We start from the raw sequence: 17,367 nt of genomic DNA on the forward strand, positions 1-17,367 counted from the left end.
CATAAAGCCCTCACCACAGTTCTTGGCACATACTGAAAGCTTGATTGTTGCAAGCTCATATTTATATATTCTAATCAGTCTGCCTGGGATGTTCTTCCTTTTCGCAAATTGGGAATAACTATTGATGCTTTAGAAACCATCTAATTGTGACTTCTCCTGGGAGGTTTCCCTAATACCTCACATCCACACCTAATGGTTTATCACTTCTTCTTTTTATCTCTATCTTTCCATACATACCTATGTTGTCGTCACGCATTGGTATGCTGCACCAAAACTTGTTTATATATTCTTCCTTCCCAAAACCCGGGCTCTCCAATAGAATCATGCACAATAACAGGCAGCTTCTGTGCCTGTGCTCTCCAATATGTAGCTCCTAGACACAAGTGGGCTCTAACAGCCATTGGAAAGATGGCTAGCGTGATTGAGGAACTGGAATTTTTAATTTAATCTACCTTTAATCACTGTGGCTATTGGCTACTGCGGAGCTGCAGTCTACTTATTTCCAAGGAGGAGAGACACATAATTCATCCATTCTCTTTAGTGTGTTATAGTATAGCGAGTTATAGAAAATGTCCAGTAAAGCCTATTACTGTGAGCAGACTTAGGAACCGACTCGTCAGTAGAGCACTCTTTCACACAGACGTGTACTAATGCAGCTCCTAGGAAAAACATGTTGCTTAACATCCAACTTCAACTAGACTTGTAAATTCTGATGTTATCATTTTGCTTTGTGATAGATGTTTCCTCTCCCACTGATGAGAACAGCTATTAGAACTTGTTTAAGCAAGAATAGCCAAACATGCCACACCTATTTGTAACTGCCACTTTAACTTCATAATTAAAATAATGTTCCAATTTCAAATTTAGACAGAGTTGAAATTTCCTTAAAGAATTTATTCCTAGTCAACCCTCGAGATATTTTATTGTGCTTTCTATAGCGTTTAATTAATTGTCTGCTTTACTTATTTATTTAAGCTATTTAATTGTTTAATGCAGCAAGACAAATATTGGCCAGTTTTAACATAGAAGTATGGCAATTATTGCTAGTCAAATATGAGTCAATTAAGAAATAAATAGGGGTGACCATTACAAGTCAAGACTGCACTTCGATGTCTACATCAATTCAAGTCCCAGATCTGCACCAAGTTCTAGCTTCCTGTAAACTTGCACCATGGGAGACAGCAGGTGACCCCTCAAGTACTTTGGTCCCTGCTCTACCAGTGGGAGACCTGGATTGAGTTCTTGGCTCTCTCTCTGTCTCTCTCCCTTTCAAATAAATTTACTTTTAAAAAACATAAATACAGACACTGCCTTTACTCTTTTTAGTTCCAAAGCCTTGTGTTTGAAGGTTATAATTTTGTCAAAGACATTAAAAAGCACTTATGCTTTTTCCCCTTCAGCAAAGCTTCTATGTGCATAGATGCAACACAAATCTTTAGAAATATTGCATTCAAAAATGAACAGAAAGCATTGCAAAATCAACAAGCAGTAACAGTAGAAAGGAACAGGAACATATTATGTAATACAGAAGCAAAAACTATAGTTGGCACAAGCAAATATTAGTTTATAATACATAAATCTATTTTGAGCTATTATTCCAAAACTACTAGTAAAACCTTGACTTTTTCTGCCTGAATGAGTGGAAGGAAGAGAAGAGTTCAGCCAAATAGAATGTCTGGTCATTTCAACTTTGAGAACTCAGTGGCACGTACACAGATGGAGAAGTGACAAGGGATTTAACAGAGTGCAATTACCTGCAGGAAAAAAGTGCCTTTGTTAAAGCTGTAAATAGAAAGCAGACACTCCTATTTTCCAGTGTGCCTTAAGTGATAGGAAAAGACAAGAATGTTTTACTAAATGACTTCACTTCCTCTAGGCATCATGGGGTAAAAAACAGAAAATTTCAGAACTCCATAATTTTTCTCCTGTTGAGAAAAAATCAACTTTCTAAGTAAAATGTTCATGATTTTAGAAAGCTTTTTTTTTTTTTTTTGCAAACAAATTTCTTCATATTTGTCATGGCTGGTACAGAAAAAGGAAATATTACGAAAAGACATGGATTAATAAACTTTCAAAGGCATAAATTGGTCAGATTTAACATATATATGTAGTCAGAATTCTTCCTTTTTAAATGAAGATACACTGTAATTGTATTCCAGCAGTTTGTGGTTGCAGTGTTTTAGTAGAACAATCAACTGTTCAATTTACAAAAGCTTTCCATGTTTCAATTATAGGATCATCCACAAGAATGGCTACACTGCACAAGAATGCATGGAGTTCAGAGCAGTCATTTACAGCAACACCTTGCAATCCATCCTAGCTATTGTGAAAGCTATGAGGACCCTGGGGATTGATTATGTAAATCCCAGAAGTGCAGTAAGTATGCAAATAATGGTCATTACAGATCCTGCAAAGGAGTCTGAGCCAGCAAGAGTAGGACTTAATAAGTTTGTTATACTAATCTACAAGAATACTTTAGTAATTATTTGTTATCCTAAGGATCAAGCCTAATAACCAATACAACACTATAAGAAAAATATTGTTTATGATTGCTAAATTACAAATGAGTTTGTTACATAAAACATAATCTGAAATACTCTACATTTATTTTCTTAACCTAATTGTCATTTCACGGAAACTTAAAAATTTTTACCCTATAATTATCATTAATATTCTATGATAATTACAAGGGCTATGTGGCAATAGGAAAATGATTATTTTATAATGCTAACAATTTTAAAAAAGAATTCAAAGTTGTGTGAATAACTGAAATATCTGTGCATCAAATAAACTCAAGTAGTCATAGTTTTGCTTATAAGATAGCATATAAACAAATTCATTTTTGTTCCATTATACATTTTGTAGTATGATTATTTTACATTAGAATGTATTGTAAACACACTTATTTTAAAACCATGCGTATGCAAATATAAAATGCTATTTTTGTTGGTGAATGAACATATGATGTTACTCCCAAAGAACAATAGTCCACCCCACCCACAAAAGAGAGTACCAACACAATGCACAGGAAGAACTCACCCACTTTCATAGGTCCCTTCCAGAAGCAGCTGGCTACCTCCAGAGATGCAGCTGAACTGTTCCCAGCACAGTTCTTAGATACCTTGTTAGAGGAACATTAAACAAAAACACAATGCAGTAAGCACAGAGAAGAAAACAACTTTGACCTCCTGCCTCTCCTTTCTCTCCCCTGCATGTTCAGGTGAGAGACTATACATGATCATTGGAGGTCATTAGGATGAAAAGAAAAATGCCTTTTCCATGTTGCCAACTTGAAAGGAAAAAATAAATCCACTTTCCTCCTGTCATTTTTCTGCAGAGAACAAGGAGTAGATAAGCAAACCCTCAGGGCAGATGATTTGTAAGCCCAGAGCCAGGATTCTAGGACTCCCCTTCCATGTCTAGCTTTCCCCAGAACTGACCCCAGGAAGTTACCTGCTTCTCTGGCTCTGGGTAAAGGAGGAGCTTGGAGGAGCTGAATTCCAACATCATCCATCCTTTATCAACCTCTAAGTGATCGTGTTATTTAAGGGTAGTTCAGTTATCTCTCTGACTCCTGCTAATCCTAGGAACCCAGGACTTTAAATTGGCTCTTAAGAGACAACCTGGTACAATTCCCTTAATTTAAAGATAAGAAAAGTAAGGCCTAAATGAGGTAAGTTTGCTTCTAATGTGTAGCTAGCATTTAGGGCAAAAACCACATTTTTTGGCTTTATCTCTATGTATGGATTTTTTAAAAATGATTAGGAAATTTTATTTTTTTCTTCTTGGCACTAGTAGTTATTGAAATAGGTGTGCCTTCTGAAATCAGAATGATTTAATGGTGCTAGAATATGTACATGCAATCTTCCATGTATTTGCATCAAGGAAGTTGGAGTGTCAACCTTATGTGTTGATTTACATACATCACATGTTTCATGCAGTTTTCAAATCAGTAACAACAGCACTAAAGAACTAAAATCTGTTGGTTGAGAGTCTTAATGATCTAACATACATGTGGAATAAAAATAATAATGTACCTATCATCGCCACTATGCCAACAAGAAAATAAAAACGAGCACAACTTACTCAAAGTGTACATTGAGAGGTGTAAACACATTAGCTCAAGCAGCGTTAAGCAATTGTCATGACACTTCAGGATTACCCATGTCCTCAAATATCAGAACAATGTGACGGCTGTCAAGCACTGCATAACTCATATTTCAAATGATACAAACACTGGCAGTTTCAATCAGCCTCTTTAGTATTTGATTTTAAGATCAATGCACTCTCTATTTATTTTAAATTATTTATTCAAAAGATTATTTGTAAAACACTACCTATGTGCAGCCTCCAGAATTCCGATTAACTTTCATTTGTTTTTTATGTGGGTGTGTATTCTTTTGCATAACTATTTGCACATCACCACACAACTTGTCATACTCAAAATCCTGATAGGAAATGTAAATGAGCTTTTTTAGTCACATGTTCTGTAAATTTGGGCAAGCAGCTTAGCCTCTCTAAGATCAGTTTATTCACAAACGTTAGTGTTCTTCTCATTGAATTACCTTAACTATAAACAGAGAAACAAAGATATCCACTAACTCACCAAGTACAGAGCATTGCTAAATGTAAGTTCCTAATAAATAACAGATATCATTATTTTTCCAATAATCATGTCTAATGAACTCTCACTAAAATTTTGTGTTGAAACCCACACATCTGACACAATTAAAAAATATATTTTTCAATGAGCTTGCTTATGTGACAAACTTTAGGTTGGGCATAGGGAATATACTGAGAGGTCAGCAATAATTGAGAAGGACTTCCTACTTGTCCTTGGAAGAAGGAAAAGTCTGATGTTGATCAAGTGAATACAAAGCATCAGCTATTTCTTTCTTTTTTTTTTTTTTTTTTTTTTCTGATAAGCAGAGTGGACAGTGAGAGAGAGAGACAGAGAGAAAGGTCTTCCTTTTTCCATTGGCTCACCCCCGGGTGGTTGCTGTGGCCAGCGCACCGCGCTGATCTGAAGCCAGGAGCCAGGTGCTTCTCCTGGTCTCCCATGCAGGTGCAGGGCCCAAGGACTTGGGCCATCCCCCACTGCACTCCCGGGCCATAGCAGAGAGCTGGACAGGAAGAGGAGCAACCGGGACAGAATCCGGTGCCCTGACCGGGACTAGAACCCGGTGTGCCGGCGCTGCAGGCAGAGGATTAGCCTATTGAGCCACTGCACTGGCCAACATCAGCTATTTCAAAAGGGCAGGATATCTAAGTGTGTAGCTAGAACCTTATTTGTGGGCACAATTACTGAGAAAGGGAACACTAAGGGGATGGAGAAGAACGAGGTGGCTGGACTTGGGAAATGTTGAGTATGGAAGTTCTATGGGATGTCACCTATGTAACCAATTGCAATGTGTACATGTCAAATATAGAAATGTGTATATTTGATGCTAAGATGTATTTGACTAAAGATCTCAATCTCCATGCTGTTGGCACACTACTACACAATGGCATATAATTTACATTCAGCAAGGACATGAGATACAGCAGTCAAGTGCTTAGACGGAGAAGACAAGGTGGTAGGGAGAATGAGTATTAAGCAGCAAGGTTAGAGGATTAAAGTATCTCCAACATTTCCTGGTTATGTGAAAGGAAAAGAAGAGATGATAGAATATTTGGTAGAGGAATATCAAGGTTTGTGGAATCACAGAATTCCAAAGAAGTCGTCCCAGGGGAGGTTATGCAAGTTGAAAGGCTTTGAGAGGTCAAGCAAGAAGCTTAGTTTTCAAAAATTCATTGGATTTAGCAATGCGGAGTCCCTGGGGAGATAAGCCAAGAGGTTTCATGTAGCTGACTCAGAATCCATGGAGTGTGTTGGGCAATGAGAAGAAACTGTAGAAACAGAGGTCAAAGACAACGTTTTCAGGAACTGTGTAGCTGGGGAGCAGGGGAGAAGTGAAATCTGCAGGTGGGAGGAGGTGAAGGGGAACAGCTTACAGGGCTTATTCTTGTTTTAGCTTAATATTTGCTAGACTAATTTCAAAAGCATAGAGCTTACAAAGAGGACAAAGCTGAAGAAACAGGAAAAGAGAAATAGCAAAAATAACTAACAAATGTCTACTTATCGTCTTTGAATTCATATATTCTATTAGAATCCTCTAGAGAGAATTTTAGGAACACTGAATGTCCTAACACTCCTACTCAATGGTTTGTTATTTTGGCCATTTTTGACAATCAAAACATTTTTGACAAAATGAAATCTACAATGTGAACCAGAGCTCAGATTCCTCGAGATCATCTACAATTGGAGGTCCATGACCAAATAAGTTTGGGATATAAACATGGTATAACAACTTGGGAATTTGTGACCAATATTCCTTCTCAAAGACTGAAAATCTGCTAGCAACAACACCTGGCATTTTTTACCTAATATCTCTCAAACTTATTAGGCTGTATATGCCTTGCTTCCTTTGATTGTTTTTCACAATTTTTTGGGAAAATATGACTCTAGAATTCAAAATGAGTTTCACAAGCTTCTAAGACCACATGAGGCCACTAATATTGACAAAGAACTTCAGCATAACCTGTATAGAAAAATGTATATATTTTGTTTCTTATGCAAAAGGGCCCAGAGCTATGAAACCTGTAGAGAAGGAGCCATTCAAGGACCAATGTAATTCCCAAGCCTTTCCAAAAATTCATGCATTATATGGAAATAGAACCCCTTCAGGATATCACTCAAATATCCAGGACACTATTTTTAAAATTTTAGGGATTATTGGTGATTACTTAAAGCTTCTCTAGAACATGAGGTATAAGCTGATTAGCAAATTTACTTTATTGATTTATTCATTCAATAATATTTCAGGAACACGTCCTACATGTTAGGTTCTGTTCAACCTTAAAAATGGGGATATGAACAAAATCATAAAATATCTCCCTTTGTGTGCTTATGGTCTACATGAAAGATACATGGCAAATGAAAAAATATGACCTAGATAAGTAGTATTATGTGCAAAAAGGAAAATGATGGTGGGGCTGGCATTGTGGCTTAGTGGGTTAAGCTGCTACCTCTGGAGTTGACATCACATATGGGTGCCAGTTCCAGTCCTGGCTGTTCTACTTCCGATCCAGCTCTCTGTTAATGTACCTGAGAATGCAGCAGAGGATGGCCCAAGGGCTTGGGGTCCTGCACCTATGTGGTTGACCCAGAAGAAACTCCTGGCTCCTGGCTTCAAACTTGCTCAAACCAGCCATGGTGGCCATTTGAGGAGTGAACCAGAGGTTGGCAAATCTCTCTCTCTCTCTCTCCCTCTCCCTCTCCCTCTCCCTCTCCTTCTCCCTCTCTAACTCTGTTTTTCAAATAAAAAGTAAATCTTAAAAAAAAGAAAAAGAAAAGATGGTAAGGATTAGAACATGATGGAAGAAAGGATGATTGGAGAAGCCTTTCTTGAGGAGGCTGTGCTGTAAAGAGACTTGAGCACAACAGGGAGTGAGTCGCAGAAATGATATGGAGATGACCACCAACCAAGAGTTCTGACGTGGTGCTCAAGGAGCCAGGCACATCTTGAAAGTGGGACAGGGAGGAAGGAAGTAGGGGGTGAGGGGAAGGGGGGTGCAGAAAGGAAGATAGACACAGGTAAAATCTCAAGAGCAATGGGGCAGGCATTGTGGTGCAGTAGGTTAAGCTGTCACCTGTGACACTAGCATCCCTTATGGGTGCTGGTTCACGTGCCAGCTTTTCCACTTCCAAACCAGCTCCCTGCTAATGGGCCTGGGAAAATCAGCAGAAGATAGTCCAAATGCTTGGGTCTCTGCTCCTCATGTGGGAGACCCAGATAGAGTTCCAGGTTCCTTGCCTCGACCTGACTCAGCACCGGCTATTGTTGCCACTTGGGGAGTAAACCAGTGGATGAAATATATCTTCCTCTGTCTCTCTCCCTATCTCTCCCTTTCTCTTTCTGCCTTTTGAATAAATAAGCAAACCTTTAAAAAAAATCTGGGCAGCCTATGAACCATAAGAAGACATTTAGATTTTATTTTGAGTTTTGTGGGAAATTATTGGAATTTCTCAAATATGGGACTAAGATAATTAGTAGGAATTCAATTTTTAATCAGTTTGGCTGTTTTTCATAACCTATTAAGCTTGGTGTTATGAGTTTTTTTTAATAAAAAATTATTTATTTGAAAGGCAGAGTTACAGAGAGACAGAGGCACAGAGAGAGAGAGAGAGGGGTCTTCCACCCGCTGGTTCACTCTCCAGTTGGCCACAACAGCCGGAGCTGCGCTGATCTGAAGCCAGGAGCCAGGAGCTTCTTCTGGGTCTCCCACATGGGTGCAGGAGCCCAAAGACTTGTGCTATCTCCCACTGCTTTTCCAGGGCACAGCAGGGAGCTGAATTGGAAGTGCAGCACCCAGGACTCAAACCAGCACCCATATGGGATGCTGGCACTGCAGGCAGTGGCTTTACCCGCTTCGCCACAGTGCCTGTCCCTATGTATTTTAAAAATTCAGACGTGATAGTTATTCCAAAACCCTTAAAGACATAAATTCTAATTTTTCAAATTATATAGCTCTTCAATAAGTACAAAGGAACATCAAGAAACTGGACTGCACTATGCTCAATAAAACACGACTGGTAGTTAAAAAAAAAAAAAAGCAAAACACAAAGACTGCATTTTGCAAGGGATCCTTAACACAGACCACACATTTGAGTCACCAGGAATTCTTGAAAAAAAAAATATCTTTGAAAGGCTTCACACTGAGAAACTCTTGATTTGGGTCAGATTTCTGAGATTATTATTTTTAAACCCCATGTGCTCATATTATGCAGCCTGGACTGAAGATCGTCATCTCGGGTCTAGCTATGCAGGAATAACTTAAAAAGTAAAAAGTCTGGATAGACAAAAATCAACGAGAGGATGGCTTGTCTTTGGGAAATATACTAGGATTGAAGACACTTACAACAGTGAAATGTTTTCAGTAAACTGTATTCACAACACTCATGCAAATAAAATGCAATGAAAATTAAAACAGAATAATTTTAAAGAAGGGAAGCTTGGGTTACTTTGGTTTATAAAGGTGTGCTGATAAGGCATACACTTTGTTCCTTTTGGTGATAAAACTGTGTGTGCAGCTGTTTCTTGCATCATTTGTCCTGAAATGCACTTTAATAGTGGAAGCAACCAAAGATGGCATTGCCTGCAAGAGTGATCAGCTATACTCTGCTAAGTCTGCAACTCTGCCTCCCATCCATCGAACAGTGAGAAAAGAGTTTAAAATGACATCCTCAGGGCCTGCGCCGTGGCTCACTTGGCTAATCTCTGCCTGCAGCGCCAGTATCCCATATGGGTGCCGGGTTCTAGTCCCAGCTGCTTCTCTTCCAGTCTAGCTCTCTGCTGTGGCCTGGGAGGGCAGTGGAGGATGGCCCAAGTCTAACTCTATCTGTCAAATAATAATAATAAAAAAAATGGCATCCTGTGTTGAAACAAGAAAATAGGGTAAAGCCTTGACCGTTGGCCCAATTATCAACTGATTAAGTTGCTTTTAACAGAGAAAATCAAAAAGAAAAGTGAAATAAGATGTTTTTCAGTCTAAACAAAGTCTCTCTTTAACAAAAAGAGCTATATTCGTGATTCCTATATACAGGCAGATTTTTAAAAAATAAAATGGTAAAATTAAACTGTTAATTTTATAAAATATTAAATAGAATTATATCAGAAGAGCAGTTCTTCCTTCCACTGGTTTTCTACCCAAATGGCCACAATGTTTAAGAGGTCTGGGCCAGACCAAAGCCAAGAACCAGTAGTTTCTTCCAGGTCTCCCACATGGGTGCAGGGGCCCAAGCACTTGGACCATCTTACGCTGCTTTCTCAGGCCATTAGAAGGGAGCTGGATCAGAACTGGAGGAGGCAGGACTCAAACCAGGGTCCACATGGGATGCCAACATCATACAAAGCAGCTTTACCTGCGATTCCACAATGCTGGCTTTATTATATTGGCTTGCTTTATTATATATTGACTTTAATATACCTTGAAAAAATATTCTACACATTAGCTGAAGGAATCAGATAAAAATCATCAAATTAAAAGGCGCCATTGAAAAATAGAATGTGTGATTACGAATAACGTATTTTTATCCTTCTCCAAATGTTGCTGTAGGAAGACCAGCAACAGCTTTGTGCTATGGCAAACACAATGGAAGACGGTACTATGACGCCTCAGCTGGCTGAGATCATCAAACGCCTGTGGAGGGACCCGGGAATTCAGGCCTGCTTTGAAAGAGCATCTGCTTATCAGCTCAACGACTCGGCAGCCTAGTAAGTGGACTCACTTGGACAGGAATTGCAGTTGAACTGTCTGAAATCAGGCATGATAATTCTTCACACTGTGCGTTTGTGAACAGAAATAAGGAGAGTAAATGGCTTTCCATTCTGTTATATTAAAATAAATAACAATTGAAGAGAAATTTTAAAAATCAAGGGGACATAATGGAGATGTTAAAAAATAACAGCCAGGGGCACATTTTAAATAACTAATTTTGAAACTGTATGTCTGAAAAGACACATGTTACCTGTATCTTTTCTTGATTAAAAAGAAAGGACAAATATGCACAGTGCTCAATGTTAACACACACTGGTGACATACATGCTGGGGTTTGGGATTGCTCGTTCACCTGTATTCATGTTACTGAAATCATCCCCTACAGTAATTTTATTAGCAACCTGGTTTTGGCTCATTGGATCGATGAGCATGACACAAAGTCCCTGAAGGAAGCAATGTACTGGTTTTTAAGACATTTGTGTACTATAGAATTCACTTGAAGTCTCAAGGAAGATTATGTAATTTTTGCAGCTTGTATTAGCCAGGTAACATTTATTAGCTTTAAAGAATTTAGGAGGCTATAACACTATTTATAATTTCATTATCAAGGTGACCTACAAGTTCCTTTTAACAAAATGTTCTTAACTTATCCCATCATGACATGCCTGTAAGACTGTGTACAAGTCTGTAAATTCAATCTAATTAATCTTTTTATATCTCTGTTCATGCATATGAATGTGTAAAGAAATATATAATCCTTTTAATGACCACCTCAAAGACAATATGCCAGCAGTACTTAAACAAAAAATGCAAAATAGAAATGAAAGTGAAACAAATGAAGAATCACAGCAAGTAAGCTGTCATGATCCTTCAAATTTGAAATCAGTGATTAATGGAATGATTATGGAGAGAAAATAAACCATGTAAATTCCAGGCAAAAGAGAAGTCTTCTGTGGCCACTCATTCATCTTCATTTTAGGTCCCAAATGCTAATCTGCACACTACTTTAGCTGGAAGGAGCTGCTCTTAGCCCTCTGATGAAGTAGAGAATGGGAGTCATTCTGTGATTAAAGAAACTCGAATAATTGTCTTCCTAAGTGTCTCAGCTCCCATCACACGATAATAGAAGGAGGGGGTCTCTGTAGGGTAGAAAATGTTGCTTATCTGTACTGATCAGAAGTGAAGGAAGTCACTACTAGTAAAAGACAAATCATGAAAGAATCCCATAAAATGTTGCTTAGCAAAGTTCTGGGGAATAAGAGAGAAAGAGCTATACTTAGTATATTTAGTTCTGAATACATGTTATTCAGTAAACATTATTTTTCCATTAAAATATTGAAAGGAAAGTGTTAGCAATTATATGATCATTTTGTTTACCAAATTATTTGTTCTTTGATAATAAAAATTTATTATCCCACAGTTAAGATGGGCAAGTAAATGTCATCTCATTTGTAGTTCCTAATCTTTAACTTTCTTCTTATATAAATACTGAAAATATGTTATATATTTTGCTTATGCCATTATTAATTCTTATTACAAATATTTATCTGTTCCACAAGTTAAATATAATTGAACAACATTGATTAGCATTTCTTTTGTGAATACTGCCATATCATTCTGGTTTTAGACTACTGGAAGAAGTCATTTGCATGGAAGTAGGATAACAACAGGAAAGCTGATTCTCCCCATATCTTAGAAATATTTCATATATAAATCAAAAAGCTGAAAGTTTTTCTGCCCTAGGTGTCCTTAAAGTTAAATGAGCACTCCCAAAGAAAAACAATTGAAAGCTGTTGATTTCTTCTAAAACTTTCAAGTTCTTTTTTCCCAACACTGGAATACATTATTACATAAGTCAATGCAAAACGAAAATGATACCATATTGCATGACTATATCATGTGCATTACACAGAGCGGACTCTGTAGCATTTCTTTTTCTCATTGTCCTTTCTTTTCCTTTTTTTCCTGGGGAGTGTGAAAGTAAGACACTCATTGTTTTTCTCAGATCTGGAGATCCTCCACGTTGAGGTTAACAGAAGTGACTCTAATTAGCGGGAGGGAGAGTAATGCTGTAGTTGACACCATGACAACCAAGTCAGTGCCAGCAAACTGAAGGGGGAGGGGGGGGGAGCATGGCAGAGGCAACCCAACCGGGGGAAGGTTTGGATGCAGACCGCGTGGCAGATGCTGGGGCCCACTTAGTGTGCTACTTAAGCTCCACAGGATTGAAGAATTAGCATAGTCCCTGCCAGGTAAAATACTACTTTTATGTGATTGGAAAAAGAGTCAAGCAAGCATTTTTAAGTCATTTGAAACATATGTATTAAGAGCCTCTGGTCCAAGCTTGGCCTGAACACTCAGATCCTGCATTTGTTTATTAAAACAAGTATTTCACATGCAAATATGCCAGTCTGCTAATGTGCCTGCTTTGCCTGAAATCATTTACACATGCAAATAAAAAGTGCATTAAAACCTTTCATTTAGTTACTATTAAAATGAACTTCACCTCTATTTTGGGAGGTATGTTTAATTGATTTTTTTAAACCTCTATGGGCTGTCTACAGCCATACCACCCAGAACAGGCTGGATCTCTTCTAAACCTTCACAGGCCAACTGACCAACAATATGTCTACCCTAATGTAAACCTGGTTGATAGGAAATTCACAAGAGATTTGCTTCCCAAAGTAAAAAAAAATAAATAAACTAGCCAAGTTTGCCAAGTTTGATACATTTACATCTTGATTTAAGAAAACATGATCACTGGTAGATAAAGCAATGATGATAAATTCTCACAGTATGCGTGTGTGTTTTTCTGAGATGTGATTTTCTTTTGCCCTTGACCAAATTCCCTTTCAGGTGTTTACACATTCTTAGTTTACTTTCAGTTTAAAAACAAAAACATCCTTAAAGAATAAATAGCCCATATTGCTATCGAATTTATTTTTTGATGATAAAATAACTTTGTATTTTAAGCTATTGTGCTGGGTGATAAGGCACAGAAGCTCCTCCACTTACTGAAAGAATTCAGCTTTTGAACACTTGCAGCTGGATTCTGCTTCCCAAATTCTGTCTCGGTGGAGTTATTCCAATCTTCACCTTTCTGTTTGAGCTATATATGTAAACTCGGTTCAGTGCAGTGGTCAAATATGTCTTAAAAATTAGTACCACACTATTACTATTTGTATCTGGGGCCAGCGCTGTGGGGTAGCAGGTAAAGCCACTGCCTGAGTGCAGGCAGCTCCGCTATTTGTATTTAAAATTTTCACAGAAGCAGTTATATTATGAAGCTATTAAATCCCTAATGGGAAAAGCGTAGAACGTTGAAGCAAGAAAGCACTTAGAATTGGTTAAGGTCATTATGTGTGCCAGGGATGGAGAGGTCAGGAGCAGGTTCCTTCCTCTACTCTCACAGACTCCTCTAGAGCACACAGCAAAATGGGACTTCTTCCTTGGCCAGCACATGCCAAGATCTCCTGAGAAAGAAGACAGCCTAATGAAGATGGGGTTTTTACTATGGCTTTGTGGAAGGATGCACTGATGCAAGAGAAGGTGGGAGTGGGTACAGTGGGCAGGTCCAGCCCGCTGGCCCCAGAAGTGCTGAGTCAGCAATTTCAGGAGTTCCTAAGTGGATCAGCATGAGAAACAAAAGGTACTTATTTTATGGTGATAATGACTGAGCATTACTGTGATACAAAAGGGAAATGGCTGACTCCTCAGCAGGTGGTCTGTGTAGAAATAGTAAACAAGTTCAAATTATGACATTAAAACCCACCACTCTCTTAAAATCCTTAATACCTAAATTTTCAGGATAGTCTAGTGTCTGTCATTCAAAACTATCTTTCATCCCTCCTTCTCCCTCCATTTTGACCTATATATAAAGAGACAGTTTGTTTCAGACTCTGAATCAAATACCAGGGAATCGATTACAATATGCTTCAAACATATACAGGTTCCAGCTACAGCAGCTTGAATGGCTGCCTTTAGGAAAGAGTTCCCCCATGGCCAGCTGGGTGCCACAATCAGGGCTTCACAGCTAGGCAACATGCCAGCTACCAAACTGGTGATGTGGATGGCAGAGTTGGAAAACCCACCCTGTGGAGTTTGCTATAGTTAATAGCAACTACACTAAAAATTCTTTGCAATGAATCCTGGTGTCTTCCACTGCTATGTTAAATATCTACATGCATCTCTGCTATTTTGTTTTGTTTTTACTAGCTACCTGAATGACTTAGATAGAATCACAGCTCCCGGGTATGTACCAAATGAGCAAGATGTTCTACACTCTCGAGTGAAAACAACTGGGATCATCGAAACTCAGTTCTCCTTTAAAGACTTGCACTTCAGGTATGAGTAAACATCACTTCCAAGTATGGGCAAAAATATGCATCAGGCTCAATGGTTCCTCGTGGAGAAAGCACCAACCCAGTGCCACAAGCCGTGACAATGGGGCTGTTCACTGGCTTGGCTTCCTTCAGCGTCATTGTCCTGACCACCTCTCACCCTTATGTAGCCCTTTCCTCTGAGCTCAGCCCTCCTGGATGGCCTGTCCAGACCAGGTGGGAGCTAGATGGTACTTCCCTTGTGATTACAAATGACATCAAAATGACATCATATGCTGTGGGGAAGTGGAAGGGGTGGAAAGGAGTCAAAAATTAAAACAGCATACTCAAGTATCTGGGGCTGGGGTCCTGTGCCTTTTGCCTTCTCACTCTCCTCATTTGCTTAAAATATTCCTTTTAAGTTTGTTCCTTTAATTTTAAAAATTCAAATAATCTTTGAATTATTTGGATGTGATGCTATTTGCTGGAATGACAAGGCATATTTTAGAAGCAGGTTGTGAGTATGAAAATGAATTATTAATTTGATTGCTATTGCATTATCAAGACTTCTTAGAAATTTTGTTATAAAATGTTTACTATACCAAGAAATGGAAACCCAAACTACACTGTTAGAAAACATCCTTTGATACTTAAGCCCCTTTTGCTGTGGATTGTAGGCAAGATGGAGCATTAAACATTAATGCCAGGATCTAGCTGCATCCTTCAGTAATGAAAAATAGCAATTACAATACAATAAAAAGGTCCAATCATGTGCATATCTTCCAAGAGTGGAAAAACTGGAGATGTGGTTAATTACTCCTATTCATTTGTAAGGAAAAGAGAATGGTAATTAATTGGTATCATATAATTAATTTCAGTGGGATAAAAGCTTCTAAATGTTTTAAATATGAAGACTGGCTATTTAATATCTAATTAGAATGGCTGTTACATTGATAGAATATTTTCAACTAATATGAAAGAAACGTCTTCAAAATCCCTACTTAATTTTCTGGCTCACAGAGAGTTCATTTTCTGAAAGATAAGCCAAAGATGGAATCAGAGGAAAAGACCAGCGCAGACTGAAACCAGCAACCCCTCTTGGTGAATGTCGTAAAACTCTGTCACCAGCCCAGCTCCACTGCTCTTTGCCAGCTGCTTTCTCCAGAATCCTGACCTTTGATTCCATTTCTGGGATTTTCCTTTGGGAGCCCACATCTACTTGCCTCTCCCCCTGCCTCTCCTACCTCTGTCTAAACACTGCTGACACTCCCTGCCCTTTCTTATTTTTTCTTCTCTCCAAATTTTTCACTGAAACACAGACTTGAACTGCGAGTGAGGCAGCTTAGACCAAAGTTCCAACCCCAGCTTCTGCAGTGATCATTTAGTGGGAGTTCAGGAGTGCGGTGGTTACCTGTCCTTTACTTCCCTAATAAATTTGCTGTAGAGATTAGAAAAACTGATTGGAGCAGAGACTCATAACTCGATGGGGTTGATCCTACTTTTGCAGATGGAATTTTCTGGGTGCTGAACTGTCTCAATTATAAACCAGTATTGACAATTAATGTTGTCTGTCGGACATCTGTTCCTGTCTACTACACAAATTTAGTATCTTCTCAGAAGTGGTCGGTCTCACACATTATCTTTTTTATGCATCTATCTCTTCTCCAACCCCCCTAGGCTTCAGGCCTTTTCACCTGCTATTCTCTCTGCCTGAAGTGCTATGCCCCTATCTCTGCCAGGAACATCGACTTCTAAGAACTGAGTGTCCCAATCAAATGCCATCTCCTCATGCAGAGGCCATGTGCATCCTACCTCTTTGCTATCTGTTCATTTCCCTGTCACTGTTACACCCAGCAGTGTGCAGCAGATCTCTGGGACAGTGGGGTGAGAGAGAGAGTACTGATGAAAAGCTTCAGTGCTTTCCCTGGTATACATACTGGCCCCATGGCTGATTTCAATCCGTGTGCATAATGTCACTAAAGGCAGAGTTGGGAAGAAACACAAATAACTCATTCTCTGCAGGCAAGTCCCCATGGGCCATTGTGGATCCAGTGTACTGCTTTACTCTTCAAAACCTACCCGTGTAAGAACAGAGGATCGCTGGGTTTTGTTTTGTGGTCAGTTTGCTCTTTTGTTTTTCTTTCTTCCTCAGATGTTATCAGCTCCAGAGGCCAGGGTCATGTCTGTTTACAGCTCCACCTCTGGTGCTTATCAGAAAGGCTAGCTGAGAGGAAACATCTAGTGCATTTTTGCTGAGTGAGTGATGCTCCTGCAAAGTCCCACATGTACACAATCTTTACATCTCCTCAGTAATGTGAGGTGCTGGGAGTAGCTATCTTCAGGTAGGATAAAGGGTCAACAAATGGAGGTTGAGATGAATGTGAAAGATTCCCCCAAGTTCCTCCATAGGCAGTGCTAGAAAGGGGATTGAAATGCTCATCTGTCTTCACAGAGCACATAGTCCACACTGCATGTCGCAGGTGGGTGGTTTCAGATATCACAGGACACCTGTCTCCACTGCACATCACAGGTGCATTGTCATGCTTCAAAGACTACACTGCCCACACTGCGCTTCATTGACAAGTTGTCGGGTCAATGGGGATGGAAGCCAGACTTTCTGTAGAGAAGGTGTCCATCCAATGTTGTTGGTCATTTATAATTCCTTTCAGAGGGAAAATGGGCCTGGGAGAGGGGGGCACAATGACAGCCTGTTAGGGGGGTGTCTGAG

At 39.1% G+C, this 17,367-nt stretch overlaps 1 protein-coding gene across 1 annotated transcript in view; it reads left to right on the forward strand.

The window, feature by feature from the left end:
• The window catches only part of GNAT3 (G protein subunit alpha transducin 3), a 51,581-nt gene that overhangs the window by 24,167 nt on the left and 10,047 nt on the right, over positions 1–17,367 (forward strand). Inside the window, exons 3-5 of the mRNA XM_062198794.1 lie at positions 2,235–2,376; positions 10,159–10,316; positions 14,536–14,664. Coding sequence (XP_062054778.1) covers positions 2,235–2,376; positions 10,159–10,316; positions 14,536–14,664 — 429 coding nt within the window. The remainder of the gene's footprint in view (positions 1–2,234; positions 2,377–10,158; positions 10,317–14,535; positions 14,665–17,367) is intronic.

The sequence above is a fragment of the Lepus europaeus genome, chromosome 1 (assembly GCF_033115175.1).
Source record: "Lepus europaeus isolate LE1 chromosome 1, mLepTim1.pri, whole genome shotgun sequence".
NCBI classification, from domain to species: domain Eukaryota; kingdom Metazoa; phylum Chordata; class Mammalia; order Lagomorpha; family Leporidae; genus Lepus; species Lepus europaeus.